General features: G+C 45.7%; 1 protein-coding gene across 1 annotated transcript in view; it reads right to left on the reverse strand.

Moving 5' to 3' along the window:
• Positions 1–21997, reverse strand: part of ELP3 (elongator acetyltransferase complex subunit 3) — a gene marked incomplete at both ends in the record, with an annotated part of 86263 nt that extends 64266 nt beyond the window's left edge. The window contains 4 exons of the mRNA XM_079550403.1: positions 13071–13225; positions 19772–19910; positions 21142–21238; positions 21979–21997. Coding sequence (XP_079406529.1) covers positions 13071–13225; positions 19772–19910; positions 21142–21238; positions 21979–21997 — 410 coding nt within the window. The remainder of the gene's footprint in view (positions 1–13070; positions 13226–19771; positions 19911–21141; positions 21239–21978) is intronic.

The raw sequence follows: 21997 nt of genomic DNA on the forward strand, positions 1-21997 counted from the left end.
CTAGTAAACAAAAGAGGTGGCAGCTTACTCACCAGACATCTTTCAGAAGTTGCATTTTTGATGATTGCCCACAGCAGACATTTCAGAGCGTTCAAACTCCAGTTATTTGGCCTCATAGAGCTCACTTTTTATTACAGCATTTCAGAGTTTCCTTTATCACCACTACCAGGAGTATGACATTCTGCTGTGGTTTCTTAACAGCATCAGTTCCACAAGGTTCAGTTCTCACAGCCTGAAAAACTTAGTTACCTAAAATAATTTATTTTATGGACTGAAATATAACTTCCCAATTTTGATTATGTAACAGTATTTATATCTGCTAGAATAATATTTGTCTCTTTTTCTCTCCCCTAAATGCCACTAACACATAACTCATAGGCAGTTTTGCTCCCTCCTGCTTCAACACCTATCTGTAACAAAGTGGTACCAATGCTGGTATGGAGGAGATGGTGGTCATTACAGGGTTTATTTCTGCATCACTCACAGCTTTCAAAGACCCTTCACTGTGGGTGAAGGAGAAATGCGTGACGGGGCTCATGCAAGATTATTTCCAACACCATAATCACTGCCTGTTCCCAAAGGGCATGTGAGAGGGCCTGAAAGACTTTTCTTAGCTCAGGAGGTAAAAATAAAAAAGGCTGTGAGCAGGAACCCTGACAGGACCTCTGACATCAGTGCCTGATGTTGTGAGCTCCCATCCATCAAGTTCAAGGCGACAGCAATACAGATCACGTTCTTGCCAGCTACAAATTAGCAGTATTAAAAAAGCTGTAACTGAAAGCACCAGGATGAATAAGGATATGCTAGAGTGATATATTTCAAACAAAAAAAATTGCATATGCATGGCTCTACCCAGAGCCAAGTTACAACCTCTGTTTTCCCTCTCTGTCAAAGCTAAAGGTTTGATGGAAAAAAACATCCTAGAAATAAGCCTTAAATGGGAAGGAGAGTGCTTATCTCCTCCTCCCTTCTGCTAGCTTTCTGCCCCTCTCAAACCTGTCTGGGTGAGCAGAGCCAAGTGGCAGCACTGGAGGCTGAACTCTTCATGCTTCTCACAGAACACAGGCTGTAGGATGAGTGCCAGCCTCCTGGCACTGCAGCCAATGGAGACACAAACCACAGAGCCTCCTTCAGACAGCAGCTGAAACACCACTAACACACTGACCTGCTCTAGACGGGGAGCAAGGAGCCCCACTAACACCGTGCATTGGGCAAGTCCAAAGCTTGGCTATGCCCAGCTCTCCATCCAAGGATGGCTGGTTGCAGCACAAGCAGGAAAAGCTGTAGTGGTGCTTTCCTACAACACCTCTGATTTTCTCTGCAGGGATGTCTGTAGTAGTAGGTATCATTAGCACTTGGCAGCTCTGCACAGAGTTTTTTTCCCACAGATGTGTTCGGTCACTCCCCACAGCCCAGCTGTGCAATCCAATGCAGAAGTGGCCCCTTCATCCTGAATCCCCCTTTCATCTGAGGGTCCCAGTCCTTGAGCTGTAGGAGATGATCAATAACCACCTGACCTCCACGACAGGCAAGACTTTACAGATCCTCTATTACATCACTACTCTCTGCTATTTCCTCCCAGTTGTACAGTATCATTTTCCTTCCCCCTGCCTAAACGTTAAAAAGCAGAACCAAGCATAGTTCAAACTGACACCTGCTGAAGTTCAAGGAGACATTGCTGAACAATGCAGAAGCATCACAATATTTCCCACTCCGCTCTCCCAATTCTCTTTATTACAATTCCTTGCACTGAGCTGGTCTTCCAAGTAATACTGAATCACATGCCTGTGCTTCTCATGGTTACCTGGGCTCCTGGGTAGCTTTGGCCAACTTGAAGAAGAAAGTGCAAGGTTTTGCATTTGGGCCGGAAGAACCCCAGGCACCTGTACAGGCTGGGAGGAGTGGTTCTTGAGAGCAGCTCGGCAGAGAAGGACCTGGGGGTCCTGATGGACAAGAGACTTAACATGAGCCAGCAGTGCGCTCTGGCAGCTCGAAAGGCAAATGGGATCCTGGGCTCCATCAGGAGAGGGGTGGTCAGCAGGGACAGGGAGGTGATTGTCCCTCTCTACTCGGCTCTTGTGAGGCCCCATCTGGAGTACTGTGTCCAGGTGTGGAGCCCTCAGTACAAGAAAGACATGCAGATTTTGGAAAGGGTCCAGAGGAGGGCGACTAAGATGATCGGGGGCTGGAGCACCTCCCCTATGAGGACAGGCTGAGGGAGTTGGGCTTGTTCAGCCTGGAGAAGAGAAGGCTGCGGGGCGACCTCATTGCAGCCTATCAATACCTGAAGGGAACCTACACCCAGGAGGGGAGTCAACTCTTCAAAAGGGCTGACAATAGCAGGACTAGGGGAAATGGATCCAAGTTGAAGGAGGGAAGATTTAGGTTGGATGTTAGGGAGAAGTTCTTTACAAGGAGAGTGGTTGGGCCCTGGAACGGGCTGCCCAGGGAGGTTGTGGATGCCCCATCGTTGGACGTGTTCAAGGCCAGGTTGGACGGGGTCCTGGGCAACCTGATCTAAATGTGTATGTTTGGTGGCCCTGCTAGGCAGGGGGGTTGGAACTACGTGATCCTTGAGGTCCCTTCCAACCCAGGTGATTCTGTGATTCTGTGAAGCTCATTGTCCTGCAGGAAAACAAGAACCCTTACGCACACTGTTCTTCATCTGCAGATTCTCACCTGTCCCCTCACCACCCACCCAGTCAGCATGGAGAAGGCCTCCTACAACTCCCTGCAGGCAGCTTGTTGTTGTCTGCCGCTGCAGAGAATCCAGCATCACAGTGAATTCTGGCATCAACCTTTTTCAGATTATTTAAGCCTGTCTCCAGCAGGTGCATGCACAGATTCTTCTGGGACACCAACTAATGACTTTCTTCTGTCGTAAAAAATGATGACTTATTCCCTTTCAACTTCTTATGATCATTAATTGCATGCAAGACCTTTAATCTCACCCCAAATCTTCAGGAGGCTTCAGTGAAAAACCTCAATTTGGGAAATCCACATGAACTCTCACATATTTATCAAACACTTCAAAGACAAGCACTACAACCTAGAAGTTCCATTGAAACGCTGGCACATTTCAAACAGCCCATGCAGTTCCAACCCTGTGCCATGGATAGGGTTGCCAACCCCATCCAACCTTCATCATAAGCCAAATACTTTACATTTCAGACTAATATATGAATGTTAGATAAAAACAGTACAAATCCCACACCACATCCATCACATGTATGGATGATGCAGCTAAGCACAACACGCCACACTGAGTGCTCCAGCCTGGGTTTCCTGCAGCCAAGACAGCCAGTTCTATGAACCATATGTGGATCACAATACAGGTGAGCTACCTGTGCAGTCAACCAGCTATTGTAAAATTGCTATCCTTGTTCCCAGGATGCTTCTACAAACTTTCCACATCCTTCTTGCATCCTTCTTTTGCATCCTTCTTGCTGCCCCTTCTTGCAGGTAACAGCGATAAGACAAGAGGTGAAGGCCTCAAGTTGTGCCAAGGGAGGTTCAGGTTGGATATTAGGAAATATTTCTGCTCTGAAAGAGCAGTGCTGCAGTGGCACAGCTGTCCAGGGAGGTGGTGGGATCACCATCCATGGAGGTGTTCAGGAACTGTGGGGATGTGGCACTGAGGGACGTGGTCATTGGTGGGGATGGGTTGGGGTAGGACTCGGTGATCTCAGAGGTCTTTTCCAACCTTAATGGTTCTATAAGTGATTAAGATGACCAGAAGCTTGAAGGCATTATGAAGACCTGAGCTTCCTACAAGGTAAGACTTCCTGTGCCAAACACTAGAGCTCTTCTATTTGAAGAATGAAAATAGCTTTGAATTTCAGCACTTGAAAAAGAAAACAGTGACCACATACCTTCCCAGGGTACCCAAACCATGTAGATGTCTTCAGAAGTGGGGGAAAAAAGCCCACACGTGAGAGTCACCAACTCTAAACAGCATTATTTTCAAAACCACTTGCCAATTTGTGACACGGAAGCAAAGCTTGGAAAAAAAAAAAAGCACATTCTGTACACTGCAAGAAAATTGGATATGCTTCAAGATATCAAGTTTTAGAAAGAACCAAATGCATTTCTTATGAACAATTTGGGAAATTCTGTCCAGTAACACAGGATAAACCCTAAATACAGAATCACAGAATGGTTGGGTTGGAAGGGACCTCAAGGATCATGAAGCTCCAACCTCCTGCCACATGCAGGGCCACCAACCTCCACATTTCATAGCAGCCCAGGCCGCCCAGGGCCCCATCCAACCTGGTCTTGAACACCTGCAGGGCCAGGCTGCAGGTTACAGAATCTCACTCTTTGTTTTAAGCATCAGCCCTTTGCAGCACGGCAGCCTTGATCCACACAGAGGGAGAAAAGCAGAAGGTGTAGCTGTTGGCTGCATTTGGTTAATACTTCATCTTGGTCTTTTTTTGTCTTTCCGGTATCTTTCATATAATCCAAATAGAAGTGGCTTTTTAGCCCCACTTTAACTGTCCCTTATGTGAATTCCAATACAATTTCATTTGACCTTTAGTTAAATTCCACCTCTACCAGGCAATCGATACCTGCTGTTCCCACAGGACATGTTTTACTCTAGGTCTCTTTCTCCTCTCATCCAAGCACACAGAAGCAGACATCACATCCCACGAGCAACAGCCGATGTCACCGCAGTGACACCGAGACACTGGCAGCTCGTCAGCCTCCTCCATACAGCCAAAGACTGTTAGCAAACCCGCATCGGAAGGTGCCCACGATTGGCTCTTGATTTCTCACATCTTTGCTGCGCAATTTAGTTCAGGGAAACTTGAAAGAACAACAATTTAAATGCCTGTTACCAAATCAATATGAACAACGATCAAGTCATAATTATATAGACAGTTTACCGCAGAATAGTCAATATGCAGTTATAGACACGGGCTAAAAAGGGGCCGGGGAGAAAAACGCTTAGATCTAAAATTATGAAGGGAGTGATGTGACATTCTCTTTTATTAAATCTAAACTGAAGTCGAAGCTTTGCTTGCTACAGTTGATGAGAAAGATTGCACTGGGTGAGACTCACGCGTATTAAAAAAAATCCCGTTCCAATTTCAGCCCTGATATTGACTCACCGTGGCCTAAGGAAAGTTGCATATTCTTAGTAACAACCACTTCCTTGCTCTTATTGAGGAACATCAGCACTTCTGCCACTGTGCTGCACGCAGTTCTGACAACTAAATGCCCTAAGAGCCGCACAAAGGCAGCGTCCAGCGCAGACCTCCTTTTGTAGCTCCTGCACCCAACCCGACACACACGGCTCGGCTCGCCCCCGCCTGACATTCTGACAAAAGCTGAGCTCGAGGAAGGAAAACAGCTTGATTGCTGCTTTGAGGAAACACAGGAATCGGAGCAATAAAATTATAAACAGAGCTAATAAAAAGCAGTCATCAGCCAAAACTGCCAGCAAAAAGCTGCGGTTTAGCTAATCTTCTCTTGCCAAACTAACTCCCCCACCTATAAAGCAGCAATAGGATCGCTCTCCAAAAGGTGCTACAAAAAATAAACATACTTTTCTTTTCTCAACAACGTGTTCAAGACAACACTTGTTGCAGCAGACTCCAAGAGTTATTTCCTGGGCTCCATTTGTCACCTGTCACAGCTCTAACCAACAGCTACAGATCTTTAATGAGCAATTTTCCACCCTGCTTTGGAAAAGTAATTCAGTTTCTAGCTTCCTACCACTGCTCCTCCTCCCTGCAAAGGGCACACCTGGATCACACCAAGATAAACACAGTGCAGAGAGCACATAAAACAAGGAGAAAGGGACAACAAGCAAAGTGAAGCTAGTGAATGGAGCACCTGTGTTAGACAAGCTGTTTGGGACAGGAGGAGGTGAAGAAAAGGTGGAATATGAGGAAACGTTTCTTTTCATAAAGAGCAGTGATGCAGTGGCACAGCTGCACAGGGTGGTGGGGTCACCTGGAGGTTCTGGAACACCTCTGGAACATCTGGTGGGGATGTGGCACTGAGGGATGTGGGCAGTGGGCACGGTGGGGTGGGCTGGGGTTGGATTGGGAATCTCAGAGGTCTTTTCCAACCTGAATGGTTCTATGATTAACTGCATCACATTCCAGGAGGTTTTCAAAAGCAAACAAGCCATGCTCTGCATAGCACTGTGCTGCTAAATAGTCAAAGGAAAACCACTTCATGACATCTTCCTATGAAACTGAAGATCAAACCTGCCACTTTTTGCATGCATACTGCATCATCGTATTACTAGAAAATGACTTTTCTTTGAAACTAGTTTCGTGCTGTTGAAAGGCAGTGGATCTCAGCTCACAACACCAATGAGGCAAGCACAGCACTGCAGAGGGAATGATAAACAGCAGCTCAGTTTTACCAGCACATTTTAATTTGGATCGGAAAGCAATCTCTGCTAACAGGAGAAGAGGCAGCACAGGTCACACAAGAGGTCCCCGGGACACCCATCAGGGACTGCTTCCACACCACATCCAGGCAGCACAACCTCCTGCAGAGGGGTGATTCCTTCTGTGATGCCCAGGAAGGTGTGATGCTTACTGTGCCAGAGACACCCAAGAAGATTAAGGTAGAAAGCTGATGTAGCACACGATGCATCTTCTCTTTGTGCCATTACCTCTGGACCAGCAGCAAGATATGAACCAGAACTGTATAATTAACAGTTCAAATTACATTCATACAGGTGACCATGCCATGAATCGCCTCCATTCCCAGCTCCCAATCCCACCTGACTGCTCAGATCCCATCCTGCCATTAACATTTTAGTGTGGGTTGACGGAGAACTTGTTCTGCTTGCCAAATTACACACGCGCAGCAGCGAAGCAGCAAAAAGGAGAGAAGTATTCCCTTTGGCAGGTGTTCAGCAGTAATTTGCTGAAAATGGACAAAAAAAAAAAAAAAAAAGCATACTGAAATTCATTATTTAGCTTTGACAATGTCATGACCGCTGCGGCCACTGTCCTTTCCACTGACACAGAAGAAACACAGGTTAAAAAAGGGCTGAATTTGGTGTAGCTCTGGTGTCTATTAGGAATAAACATGTGGGGATGGATCCTTCCACCTGCAGTTCCCAGACAGTGTTCAAGCACAAACCTGAGTATTTAACACTGGAAAAAAAATGCTGCGGAAATAGTGAACAGGACAGATAACAGGAGAGGCAATCACTTTCCATAGCGACGGGAGGAAAAAGATAAACAGCTACTCGTAGCAAGATCAGGATGCAATCTGATGGAAGGACTTTCACTCCTGCATCTTCCAAATCACACCTCTGCAGCTAGAAGTGGGGTCTCGCAGTAGGAAATAAGCAATGCCGAAGTAAGAGAGAACCTATTAATGTCAATTAACTTTGGGGCGCACCTCAAATTCTGCCAGTAAAATATAAGCCATCCTGAAGGCATTTAGGGGTAGATACTCTCCATAAAAAGCAGGTTTTAACAGCTTTTGCACCATGGGAGGGTTGCTTCAAAAGCTGGAAACAAAGAAAATCCGCCTACCTCTCTAAAACATTAGGAACCAGCCTCCAAATCTCCGGGAATGAAAGGAAATTTGGGCAGAATCTCTGCTGTAAATGATCTGGCACCAAACCAGCAGCCAGTTATCTCCTGCCTGGCACAGCAAAGGGAGGGATGTGACAGACGAGCCCTGATGGATACAGCCACAGCTATTTGTTGCTGCCTCCTGCTATCTGCTCCCTGCTCTGTCAGGAGCTGCTGCCTGCACAAGGGGAACTGCAGAGCAGGCAAAGTATCCCCACATCCCAGTTGCCCAAATTCCAGATACAACAGGGCTTAAACCAGCAGTTAAAGCAGTCTGTGCCGGAGCTGCAAGAGCTTACCTGTCACAGCACCTACTCATTACAGTGAATGAAGAGGTGAGAGCTGACTATCCAATTTGGGCAATTTGCAGCAGGACAATTTGCAGCTCCATCCATCTGGCACTGGGTGAGCTCTGCCAGCTGATGGGTGGAGAAGTGCTTTGGAAGCAGGCACCTCAAGCAGAGGGTGGAGGTAGATAAAGGAGAACACTGACTTCCAGGGTCACTCCAGCATCAGTCGCCAGGGCTCGTGAATCAAAGCCCTCAGTCATCGTTGCTGGAGTCCCAGTTAATACCCAGAAAGCACAATTCAGATACATCAGTATAACAAGCACCATATGCCCTGTTGAGCCACCTAGGCTGTAGGTACTCCTTAGCCACTGCTAATCCCAAGGGAAGGAATGCGTGCTTAAAACTCCTTCCTTAAGATTTGTGGTGAACCAGAGTTTCTTACAGAGGGAAGAGAGAAATGCACACAAGGTGAGCAGCATAGGCACAACATATTCACATGTTACCCCACACAGCCCTACTGTGCCCTAAGAGGCAACCAAGAGGAGATGAGTTCAACCTTGCTAAAACTATAGCAACGTTCTGCAGAAACCTGCATCTCACAAAACTCCTCAAGCCTTAAGAACGGGAAATTTAAAGCAGACCTCAACTTCGACAACAGTGACCTTTTAAAGATGGGTTTATTCTTTGCTATTGTAAAGCAAGATTAGGAATTGCTCAGAGGCAGTCAGCTTGCACGATCATCATTTCTTGCAGAGAAATTGCAGCTTCTATTATGATTACTGATACATGAACTGGATGATCTTTAAGATCCCTTCCAACCCAAACCATTCTACTGTTCTTTGACTTTAATATATGGATCTTTCAAGAAAGCACATTACCTAATAACGTAACCAAACCTATTTTTCATAGGTTCTCAAGCTTCCAGATGGGTTTTAGAAAGCATCAGGAGCACCACATATCAAACCAAACAAAGAACCTCGAGTCACTGAAGTTGGAAAACAACCCTAAGATCACCCAGCCCACCCCCACCATGCCCACTGCCCACATCCCTCAGTGCCACATCTCCGTGGTTCTCAAACACCTCCAGGGATGGTGATTCCACCACATCCCTGGGCAAACAAGTGCTGCTGCAACCACCAGTGTTTGAAGTTTTTTTCTCCTCAGACAGGCTAACGGGTCTTAAAACTGGAGATGTAAGCCAGCCTCAAAGAGCAGTTATTTAAAATTTGCATCCTCTCTTTCAGAGAAGGCCCTCAAGTAGCTGAATCCATCTGCTTCCAGCCTGCCAGATCAGTGTGAATGTTAGGATGCCTACAGGAGATCTCCAGGGACACAGTGAAAACAGTTGTGATAAAGGGAAGCGCTGCTGCTTGCTCCCCAGCCCAGCTGAGGGTGCAAACACAAATCATAGAAGCACTAAGACCCACTGGGTCTTTTCCAAGAGACAACAGCAATGCATGACGAACCCAAGCAGAGAGGCACTTACAGTGTTGGCCAACATCAGAAGCTGCAGCTGTTCCACAAGGAACCCAACACAGCCAGCTGTGCTCTGTTCTGGGTGTCAGTGGCTGATTCACGTGGAAAATGAGTCTTGGTTAATGGACCTGCTATGGAAACAGTTCTTAAGCCTGTCGTATACCCAAATACCATTACATAAATACCAGGTATACAAGATGCTCATGTTGCAGAGAGGCTCCAGCAGTTTTATTCCTTCTTACCTTGCCTCTAGGAACATGACTTACAAGGAGATGAAATATCAGGAAAAAACAGGATGCTTGTTAAAACCAGCATTTGACAAATACTTCCTGTGCATTTTAGATACACTGAGAGAAGCCAGGCTTAAAGCTGCAGTGCAAGGCGCTGCATGGGAGCGCAGCCCAGATGGACCTTTCTGAGTCCTCCTGCAGTCCCAATCACTAATTAAAAGTCAGATCCTGGCTCAGAGAAGAGGTGCTCAGCCCCCAGGGTTAAGTGGTGAGTCACAGTTGCAGTTAAATATGCCCAGCACCTCTAATGACTCACAGGTCAGGTGAGAGGAGCAAAATGCTGGGGAGAAGTTATTTCCATTTGCATGTGGATTTTACACCTTCATGGTTCATGTTTTCATTGTCCTCACCAAAGAGCAAAGGCAGATATAGTCTCTCCTCATCCCGTGGCCAGCTTGCTCCTGAAGCACACCACAGCATCTGGAGTAAAGACTTCTGTCTGAATAGTCTAGAAAGTGTTCATTGCCTCAATGGGAAGGTACTGCAGAAATATCAGCAACGCTTTCTCAAGGAATTTGTTTCCTTCCTCCTCTTGGAACAGATTCTCTCCGAAAGCCTCACAGATTCTCTGTTTATCTTTCAGAAATTACATTTTTGGTTGACCAGTTCTTGTACGTAAATAAGATTGCTTCTGTGCTCATCCATTACAAAAAGAAAAAAGAAAAGAAAAACCTAAGCTCACTTCAGGCCCATTTATGAACAAAAAAGATCTTTCTACTGCTTTATAAACACAGAGGTGAAGGGAGTTCTTCACATCTCCCAAGTTAGTTGCCCCAGTCTACCCATAAACAGTTTAAAGCAGCAATCTTGCTTACTGTTCTGAGCCACTCCATGAAGGTTCTGATTTCTGCCCTCAGAGTTGGAGGTTTATTTATCCCACAGCAGCTGGCTGCAGCCTCACCGCCCTGTGACAGCTCACTCCCTGTGTGCATTGCTGGCTTTCCAGCTGTGGGGCTTACCACGTGGCCTGACTGACTGCAAGACTCCAGATCTGCAAGCCAGGAGCCAGCTGAGATCATTTGCAGAAGTCCAAGGGCCAATGCAATCTGAGGACTTATTTCTTCAGTCAGACACGCAGTGCTGGCTTTGAGGAGCAGAAGATACCTCCAGGCAGGCTGCAGTCAGTGCTGAAACCACATGGGGTCACATCCCTTTTATCTGATTACCTGGGACTGCACACTGCAGTAGGGTGGTGAAGACAAAGTATTCTATGAAAAAAAGCTCAAAATTACGTCAAGAGGATGAGCACTTTGATGCTGCACAACTCAGTAAAGGTCAGCTTACCACGGTCACTGGAAAGACAGCATTTGATGTGGAACCAGACCACGAGTTTAGGACAAAGTCAAGAAATGAGTGGATTGAAGGGAAAACAGTTTGCAGCTAGGGGCACAGGAGCCTTTATAGGTAGATGATGGTTTGATCAAAGGTCAGGATTAAAAATGCTTCTAGAAGAACCAACCTGGCTGAAGGTCTTTTTCCAATGCAGGAGATCACTGTACAAAATCTGAAGAGAAGTATTTTGAAGAAGAGGAAAAATGTCAAGGTTGCCATACTCCCATTAAAAAGAAGGGGTGAGAGACCAGATCCCAGGTTACAGACAAATATACCAACAAAAAATATCACCAATATGGCTTCCATTAATGGAAGCTGCAAGGAGAAGGGCTGAACCCTCAAATACAAAGAGAAACATGTAAAGTTGCATTTATTTATTCCAAGTGCCACTGACCATCACAAAACAGCACCGCGGTGCCACAGTACAACAGCTGTATGTAAGAAGCTTAAAAAGGTCTGATTCATCCCAAACATGATTTTCGTGCCTCTGGAATACTTATGAAATGCAACTTGAGTAACACCCACATACTTCCATTTACTGAGCATTTAACATGAATTTTATGTTTAAAAAAAATACATATAGCTTTATTTATCTGCTGGAAAGTAAGAAAACCCACATTGTTAGGGCAGGCTTTCTCACGTTGCTCACTCTGTGTACTTGCAAGGCAGCACAACGACTTCAGAGTCGCTTTGTTTTCATATGCACCTAAAATTACTTGGTGACACAGCCTGTGTCGTAATTAGTTTCGTCAGTCATCTGCAAAGCAAAGGACAGACTACCCCAAAAGCAATTTCATCTCCAGTAATATTAGCAAGGCACCTGCAGCAGAAAGCACTGAATAACCACATCCTGATGTACACAAAGGCACGGCACCAAACTGAACAGCCAGTCTGCAAACTCCTCCCCTCTCCTGTAATGAGCTGCTCACAATCAGAGTGGGAGAATGCAGTTTGTTTCCCAACCTGTTAGTGATTTTATGGCCTTGATTGCTCCTCTTGCAAAGAGCAGCGCAGCATTTTTCATCTGGTCACTGAATGAGAAAATAATGATACTAAAAATGGAAGAAAAAATAGAGGAAGTTTTTCCCCCAGAGGGTGGTGAGGCACTGGAACAGGTTGCCCAAGGAGGCTGTGGATGCCCCATCCCTGCAGGCATTCAAGGCCAGGCTGGATGTGGCTCTGGGCAGCCTGGGCTGCTGGTTGGTGACCTGCACACAGCAGGGGGTTGGAACTGGATGAGCACTGTGGGCCTTTGCAACCCGGGCCATTCTATGATGATGAAAAAAATAAAAGAGCAGAAGCGTTTGCTGCCCTCCAGAGGAAAACCAAATGAAATTACAGCTTTGAAAGATGAAGGCAGACATGAGGCCAGACAAAGGCTAGTCCTAACCAGTTTTAAAACCGATTGCTTCAGAAGCTGACAGTGGTATCAAGGAAAAACCACTGCACTGAGTTATGCCAACAAGGCAGCGAACAAACTCAGACTGTCAGCAGCGACGACCGCCTAGCTTTAACAGCTCCAAAACATCACATCCTTCTCATTTCAATTCTCAGTTCTGCCCTGCAAAACGCAGTGAAAGTTGTGTATTTGACGAACCGAAGCACGCGTCTGTGAAACAGCCTCTGATTTTCACTTCATCTACTGTAAAATGAGCAGAACATCTCCCTGTCACTCAATCACTGCAAGGGTAACTGCGTTGGAGAGCGTGAGGGGCGCAGAGCTCCGGAGCAGTGACGCTCTCTGGGCTGAGTCATCCCTTACGTCCAGCCTCCCTCCAAGCCGGGATCAGTTCCCCTTCCCAGTGAAAGGCAATAAATCCCATGGCAATGTGATTCGTCACAGCTCCAAATCAAGGTGATGAGGCATAAAAAGGCTGAAGTCCAGATGGAATGCCAGAAAATTAGAAAAAGCTTAGCACTTGCTACCTGAGAAAACAGATAAACCACAGTGCTGCGCAGGACGCACGGCAATGCTGCAAGTTGAGCTATAAATATCCCGTGCCTAAATATATACTGGGATACATCTTGCCTGTCAAAAAATGAGACCTAAATATTTGTATTCTGTATCCTCTTACAGCAGCTCAAGAATACTTTTCAATAATTACGTTCACAAAAACCAAAGTCCTTACTTGACAGCCTCTGCTACGTTATTGGAGGTGTGACCCGACAGCGCGTCGTGAAGGTTTCGGATGAAGTAATCCCTGTAGTCTTCAGGCAAGGCCATGAAAGTTCCACCCATCACAATGAACTCCACTTTATCCACGCTGTGACCCAACTGCTTCAGCTACAAGAGAACCAGTGAAAAACGACCAGTTTGAATAACTGTCCTATCCCCTACCAATGATAAACCATTAATACTTTTGTAAAGGCTTCTTTCAGTCCTTCAAGAAACCCAGGGGTTAATTCTTCTTGCACAATACAGACTCTGTGCCATGCAACAGACTTTCTTGACAAAGCAGAGTAATTTGAGCACAGCAGCTTGCCAGTGTACTTATAAGTGTTCCAATTTGAAGCTGACTTAAATATGGCCATAGGAAATTTCCTCACTTCTGCTTCACCCCACGTAGAATTGGCCTTGAAAGCTCGTGGGAGAAAAAGGAGACTACACCGAATCCACAGCAAATTTTCCAATGATTTGGAGGTAAAGAGCAAATCAGGAGCAGGACTGAAAATCACAGGACTGAAAATCAGGTCTTTCAATCCTCCAGTGAAGACAAAAGTAAAAAAATCATTTTGGGAGGCACTTTCAGAAATATATTCTACAGGTAAATAATGATCAAGACCTAGTAAGTGGGATAAAAACTCTCCAATATTGTTGTAATACGGTCTCCCATCAGTAATCAAGTGCTGTTCAAAACAGATGACACCTTAGGAGAGGTTCAAAACTTGTTAGTTATCTAGTGGAAACAACAACGGTTAGACAACCAAGAGGTCTGAAAGTAATTCCTCCATGGGGATCAACCACAGAACTGTCTGAGTTGGAAGGGACCTTCAAAGGTCATGTGGTCCAACCCTCCTGCAATGCACAGGGACACCTACAGCCCCACCAGGCTGACTTAGACTTACAGAAAATGGAAAAGTTGAAGTTGAAAGAGACCCGTGAAGGTCACACAGCCCAGCCTCTGTGCTCAAAGCAGCAATTCGTTTAGCACTGTGGTCAGACAGGCATCAAGGATCTCCAAGGACAGACATTGCACAGCCTCTCTGGGTCCCTGTGCCAGTGCTCCACCACCCACACAGCACATGAGCACTTCCTGCTCAGAGGGAGCCTCGTGCCCTTCTCCTGGGGAGCCCAGAATTGGACACAGCCCTGCAAACATGATCTCAGCAGCGCTGAGGTGAGAGGCTGGATGCCTCCCTTGTCCTGCTGGCAGCACTTCCAATGCAGCCCAGAAGGCTGCTGGCCTTCTTTGCACAAGGGCACAGCACTGCTCACTTTCAGCCTGGTGTTCACCAGGACCTTTTTTACCATGCTAATTCCCAGCTGGGTGCCCTCAGTTCTGTGTTGTCTGTGTACTTGGTGACTGTGTGCTCTGCCCCACCATCTGGCTCATTCACATCCAATATACTGCCCCCACCATCACAGAGTCACAGAACCACAGAATGGCTTGGGTTAGAAGGGACCTTAAAGCCTATCCAGTCCCAACAGCCTGCCCTGGGCAGCCCAGAGCTGCAGCCAGCTTGATCTTGGGCACCTGCAAGGATGGGGCACCCACACATCTCTGGGCAGCAGTGCTGGGGCCTCGCTGCTCTCTCTGTGGCAGATTTCCTCCTGATATCTAATCTGAATCCTCCCCAACCTCCAGTGACAGCTGGGGTATACTGTTAGCAATTGGCTTCCAGTTGGAAGAAGTGCTGCTCATCACAACCCACCCCATGCACCATTTGGGGCAATTCAAAGCATTGTCATCATTTTCATCCCAAACACAACATGCTTCCCTTTCACTGTAAAAATGTACCTGTTCCACTCTATGTCTTGTCTGGAGATAGGGGTCATACCGAGCCCGAATGGCCCTCATGGATGTAGGCTACAAAAACACAAAGATAATTAAAAAAAAAAGAATAGCAGAAGTTAATGGAATTAAAGACTGTTAAAGAAAAGAACAGACAATTTTCAGTACAGGAATGGATGCTTTGCAGCTCATTTCAATTTCTCTTCACTCACTCAACAGTTATCCAAGGACACTCCTCTACAGCTCAGTTAAACACTCCTTAAGCTAAATACAGCCCTTCATTTGAAGCCCCTTCACTTCTGTATGACCAGCTGATGGAAGCCTATTAGCAATCCTAAAAGATAAGGTTCCAAAGAACCTGCACATCATGCATTGGTTTGTTATTTCATAGCAGTTACATCAACAGCTCTAAAGAATAAGGACTCATTTAAACTGCACAACTCCCACATGCTGATGGTACTAAACAAATGACTAAAACATATCCAAAACAACTTGAATTGTGAAGCAGTTACATATATGCAGGATTGTTCTGCTTTGTGTTAATGTTTAAGAAATGAATTTCAAGCCACTGAGAAATGAACAACCACTGGAAAAAAAAAAAATCATACTAAAAGGATGCTGCATCACCAGTTACCAAATTAACCCAGACTGCATTTTATCTCATTTTACAACTTCCTATCTGTGTAATGGCTGTGAGCCTTTTGTGTAGTCAGAATAACTTAGTCACAATGACATCTTCTGCTGTTACACTTTCAGCAGACAAAAGGAGAGAGCTATTTGGGTTTAGCTCACTAAATGTACCAGTAAGATATCACTGCAGACACAGAGACACGTTCTCAGATCAGGATAATCTAAGGGCACAGATGGAATTCCAGAGGCACTACCTTCGACAAGCGGCTCTCTGCCAGAGCTTCACCTTGGGGTCCTGTAGGTTTAGCAGGGCTGAAGGCAGGTCCAGTAACACAGGATGCTCGGGTCACTGTCCAGCTTATGTCTGACTGCCATTAAAGACTGAGATGCCAAAACCTCCTGGATCCCTACTGCAGTGTTTGATGACCCTCGTGTTAAAATATTCTTATGCTAAGTCACAACTTTCCATGTTCCCAGACCTGCTCGTTGTCTCTCATCCTTCCAGTGGGCAGCTCCAAGAAGGGATATGGCTCTGCCTTCTCTATACCCTTCCCTCAGACCCTTCCAGAGCCACAGGCAAACATTTGTGTTTCTGCTGAACTGTTTAGTTAGGAAAAATCTGACACAGACTGATAACTCTTGTTGAAATGAATATTAGCTGTGATTCTACAAGCTGCACGCAGCAGTGCCCCGGGGGAGTCAGTAATGTCACCTTCAACTGCTCTTATTCACTCATCACCTGCCACAGCTGGCAATTCAAGCCAACAGCTGTTCTCACACCAGCAGGTCCCACACAGCTGCAGTACAGCAGCAGCACTTGCCCTGCTCAGAATCACAGGCTGTTCTATAGCATAGTTCACACAGAAAGTATCAACAGAAGTGAGGCCAGGGAGAAAAAAAAAGAAAACAACTGCTGCAATAACGAAGAAGTTCCAGTCTTGTAGATCAGCTGCTTTAGGCCTCTGCATTTACAAAGTCTGGTTTTGTTTCTTGTTCTTGAAACACGAGTGAATTTGTAGAAATAATGAGCAGCCTACCCCAAGCTTATAGAGAGAGTAGGCACAGCACCATGGCAGACAGAAGTAATACCTCATATCCAGTGTAAGACTGTGTTGAATATTCAAAATCAGAATCAGGGCCACCTGGGCAGTATCTGCAAATATTAAAAGACAGAAAAACAGGCATCAAACTCATGCAGATACAACAACTGTTATCTGTCTGAAGTACAATATATAATACAGAAGGGTGTACACACAGCAAGCACTGCTCTGACAATCCCAACTCTTCTTAGAAAGGCAGGGGAACACAGTGAGAATGAGGAGTCAAAACCAACCCAGACCTGTCAAATGACTACAGCCACACAAAACAAGCTGGTAAAACTTCCTAGAAGCAAAATGTACAGTGAGCACAGTTCTGGAACATGGACTTATGTCAGGGAGCTGCTCTACAGTTTTGGACAAATAGTTACAGATTATTCAGTTTTGAAAAGAGCAGTTTTATGATCAGAAACAACTTGCCCAGAGAGGTGGTGGTACCCAGACCCTACAGACACCAAGGATCAGGTTGGACAGGGCTCTGAGCACTGATGGAGCTGTGGGTGCTCCTGCTCACTGCAGGGGGTGGGCTTTAAAGGTCCCTTCAACTCCAGCAATTCTATGATTGGTATTAAATGACAACTGCTGTCTTAGCTGAAACTCTTTGACAGAGCAAGAAAGACTCACAGCAATCACAGCACGACTGCTAGCAGTGAGAGGACTGGTAGATGGCAGACAGTAATTAATTACCAGAAAATAAATTTATTCTGAAGTATCTTCAACTTTCTTTTGAGAGCTATTAATGGCCCATCTACAGTCATCGTGCAGTCAAACACAACCTGAGGCAGGAAGGCTGACAGTGCATGCACTGAACACAGCCAACAGACAGGGAACGGAGCTGTCAGAACGCCACCTCCATCAAACCAGAAATGTGTAATTCACAGCACAATGGATTCGTTTCCTTACTGCCTGCCTTGCAAACTCAGCCCAAATCATCTGTCACCATTATAAAATTCATGACCAAATTACCAGGGTCAAATTAATTTGCTGGCGAAATTTGGGCAATCGGAGTGAAGAGATTTCATGTACGTCATTACCTGCAACATCGCAAACACCACGGCTGCTCATGTGAAAAAAGAAAGAACGAAGCCAGCTCGCCCTGTTAGGCAGCTGGTAGTGAGATGCACTGACGTCTCAGAAGTCACAAGTGGAAGAGAAAAGCAGTGTTTTTAAACAGATGAATTGATATGCTCAGGAAGAAAAAAAAACCCACAAAAAACAGATGAGACTTCAGAAGCACAGACTTGTAGGTCAAAAAACAGAGGCAACATATTTCAAGGTAAATTGAGCTTGGGTTCCTCAATTCAAATAAAACTCTGAAACTATTCCCTTAATACCACAAGCTCTTGGCAGATACAGGTCTTCCATCTGTGCTCTCACTTTGTTCCAGAGCAAAGCAATGCCAGCTCTGAGCAAGTTTTTTGGTAGACAACACCTGCACCTCCTCAGGTGGGTTTCAGTTCAACAGTTCTCAAACTTTTTACATTATGCCCTGTTTCTTTTTTGTTGAGCTTTCTCCTATCTTGCCACACACCCACCCTACTCACAAGCACAACACACCACAGACCTTCACAGCATTATAACTTATATTGGGTCATTCACATATTCTTCTGATTCTTATCTCCACAAAGGTGTATTTACTAAGTAGGGTTTGGCTAAGGAAAGGTTTTCTGCTTAAGGAAAAATGGTAAGCAGGTTAACTTGCAATGAGTGACATCCAGCTATCAGCAATCTGCAACTCTGCACTGGTGCAGAAAGGAAGCCTGTCTCTACTGCTGCAATTCATACCAACTTATACAAAACCACTGGGAAACGCTCCTCTCTTAGGTCACCCAATCAGTCATACTTACACACATATGTTGCCTGTGAAGTTAATGTGTGGACACCTGTGTGGTTTGCACATCACAGCCACGACAGCAATCTGTAATGAGCAGAGAGAAATCACAGTCATTGCTTCTGAAGTAACAAAAATGAAGTGCGTGCTGATGGCTATGTAAACACGTGCATCTGGAGATGCTATTTAAGGATGTTCTCTGCTCAGTCTGCCACCTAAAATATCTGTGCATCAACTCTTCAGAAAAAGAAGATTGCAAACATATCAAGAAATAGGAAACCTATTATTAGTAAGTACTTTCACAGTTCAGAACGAGCTGGCAGTGTGTTATGAAGGCCTGGGTGTCCTTTGAAATGTGATTAACACTACTGAAAAGAAACCTGGTGTACATGCAGGTATTGAGCAGGACCACCCAGCACACAAGTAACACAGTGCAAGGGTGAGAGTGTGCCAATAGCACCACCTGCAAGATGAAAAGGGGGGAGATGGCAAGAAAGAAAAAGACAAAAGAAGCACAATAAAAACAGCTTCCTCCTTCCACCTCACTGAGATGAGCCTTTTTTGCAGGCTGATCTCACACAGCTTTTCACACATCAAATGTAAGCGTAACAGAAGAAGCCACCTTCCCTTTTTACAGGAGCAAGGGGAATAAGAGAGACACAATTAAGGTTTCTGGTGTCTTCTCATTTGGAGCACCCATCTCAGATACCACATTTCCAGTTTTCAGAAACTCTGGTTGGAGTTAAGAGCTCAATGAAATATTCTGTAACTACAAATAAGAAAGAAGAAACCAAAAGAAGCAATTCTTAACAAAATTCAGATATTTGATATAAAAACTGAACACTGCTGGGATTTTGCTTTCTGGTGGTTTCACTGTTCTTTTTCTCTTCAGCTTAGCTATGCTATATGTACAGTCAGAAAACTTACAAGCATGCAGCTGAATGTCAGCTGTACCTCCATTATTGCTTCCAATTTGAAAGACCTTTTGAAGAAATGCACTGATCCTAGCATTTCACCTTTGTGCACTGAGGGGGTCTAACAACTAAGCCATAACATTTTTGCAGCAAGTAAATAGCCAGATACACTGCTCTGAAGTAAAAATCTCCACTCTTCTTTTTCCTCTCCCAAATGCTTTGAAAGCATTAGCTCCTTGGGCACAACACCAAAAGCCAAGCTGGAAGCTGGCACTGCAGCCAGCACACGTTCATTAAAGCTTCTGGTCATCCAATACCCATATATGTGAAAACAATTAAATCTACCACAACTGAGACCAGAGAAGGATGCTGGTGGACAGACAGGGAGAACGGCTCTGTGCTTACCCCACTAGCTGTCCTTATGGGCTTGGCCTTCAGCTTTGGCACCAGAGCCTTGCGGTGCTGTGGTGGGACAGCAGCAATGATGTCAACCAACCGTGGCTGTGCTGAGAGTCCATATTTTGCTGAGGTCTTGGTTTTCAGCCTGAAAGCAAAAACGCCTCGCATTAATGACCCCATTCAGACTTATGTACCTCCATTCCACAGCATTACTGTTCTGTCTGTTGGAGACTCAGGTGGGCTCACCCAGTTTGCCTTCAAAGCTGAGTGTAATTCCTTGCAACTGCTGTGCTGGGTACTTAAGTTACAGAAAATAAACTCCAAAGCAAGTTGACATAGGAACATCGGGACAACAACTGAGTATTTTACATATTTCAGTATTCTACATACATAAAGAAGAAAGATTTCTTTAAACAGCAACTTCACTGCTAAGAAGGTTTGATTTAAACTTCATCTATAAATTAATCTCTCTTCCCTGGTAGAACTGGCTTTGGAATTGGTAAGATGAACACAGGTGGAAACACCGAAAGGTGAAGACATCTCTCTTAGTGCTTTTCAACAGTGCAGCACTGGACAGTGCCCTCATTAGTAAGCTATAAGTTTTGGCTAGCCATGGTGCAATCAGGCAGGTGGACCAGATGATCTCAGAATGTCCAACTGAGCTAATCCATTTTAATACAACTCGTGTGGCACTCTGGGCACTACCAATGAATAAGCAGTACATGATTTCAAGTCACGATAATCATCACCAGATCTCAGTACCCTTATCATCAGATACTGGCAAAAGAAGCGAGACTATCCTATGAAAAGAAAGAGGTGGACCTGTTAGAGGACATCCAGAGGAGGGTCACAAAAAGGATCCCAGGGATGGAACACCCGTGTTACAACAACAGGCTGAGAGAGCTGGGGCTGTGCAGCCTGGAGAAGAGAAGACTGAGGGGAGACCTGAGAGCAGCTTTTCTCTACCTAAAGGGAGTTGTGAAAAGGAACGGGACAAACTCTTTAGCAGGATCTGCTGTGATAGGACAAGGGGAAATGATTTCAAATTAGAAGAGGAGTGATTTAGACAGGATATAAGGAAAATGCTTTTTACAGTTAAGGGGATGAGGCACTGGCACAGGTCACCCTGAGAGGCAGTGGTGCCTCGTCCTTGGAGACATTAAAGATCAGGCTGGATGGGCTCTGAGCACTGATGGAGTTGTGGTTGTCCCTGTTCAGTGCAGGGTATGGGACCAGACGGCTTTGAAGTATCCCTTCTAACTCAAATGATTCTATCAAAATAAAACATTGTAAAAAACACTACTGAACATAAATGACTGCACAGGAAATGTTCAACACTTATGAACCTGCTCTTCAGTGTCATCAGAGTGACTTACTTGTTCAGATTCACATCCTTTCCTTGCTCGTGAGCCTCAATTAACTGTTTTATGATGTCAGCTATTGTCATCATCATCAGCTCTGCATGGCTGAGATCTGAAATGAGAACAAGATAAACAACGATGTGCATACCCATTGATTCTCCAGGACAAACTCGACCTCGGGGGTCACCTCTTCTCACAGATAACAGCAATAGGATGAGAGGAAATGGCCTCAAGTTGTACCAGGGGAGATTCATGTTGGATATTAGGAAGAAAGTGCTTGGCAAGAGCAGTGCTGGAGTGGCAGAGGCTGCACGGAGAGCTGGTGGTATTGCTGTCCCTGGAGGAGCAGATGTGGCAGTGAAAGATGTGGTCACTGGGCATGATGGTATGGCTGGCATTGGACTTGGTGATCATAGAATGGCCTGGGTTGAAAAGCAGCACAATGCTCATCCAGTTTCAACCTCCTGCTGTGTGCAGGTCGCCAACCAGCAGCCCAGGCTGCCCAGAGCCACATCCAGCCTGGCCTTGAATGCCTGCAGGGATGGGGCATCCACAGCCTCCTTGGGCAACCTGTTCCACTGCCTCACCACTCTCTGTGTGATCTCAGAGGCCTTTTCCAAGCAGGATGATTCTGTGCCTCAAGGCCCACCAGCAGAAGGCTGTGATAACACAGCAGACATGGCAAGGCGTGCGCACCACACGGTGACGCATGCAACGCAAAGGGTTCGGCTCGGCACCAGGCGCCGCCATCAGCTCCTGAAAGCTTCCCAACCCCATCCAGCCCGGCCTCGAGCGCTGCCCTACCACACGCACACAGGGCCCAGGCCTTGCACGGCCCCTCCCGCCCGGTACCTTTCCGCTTCTGCCCCAT

The sequence above is a fragment of the Tetrao urogallus genome, assembly GCF_951394365.1.
Source record: "Tetrao urogallus genome assembly, chromosome: 2".
NCBI classification, from domain to species: Eukaryota; Metazoa; Chordata; class Aves; order Galliformes; family Phasianidae; genus Tetrao; species Tetrao urogallus.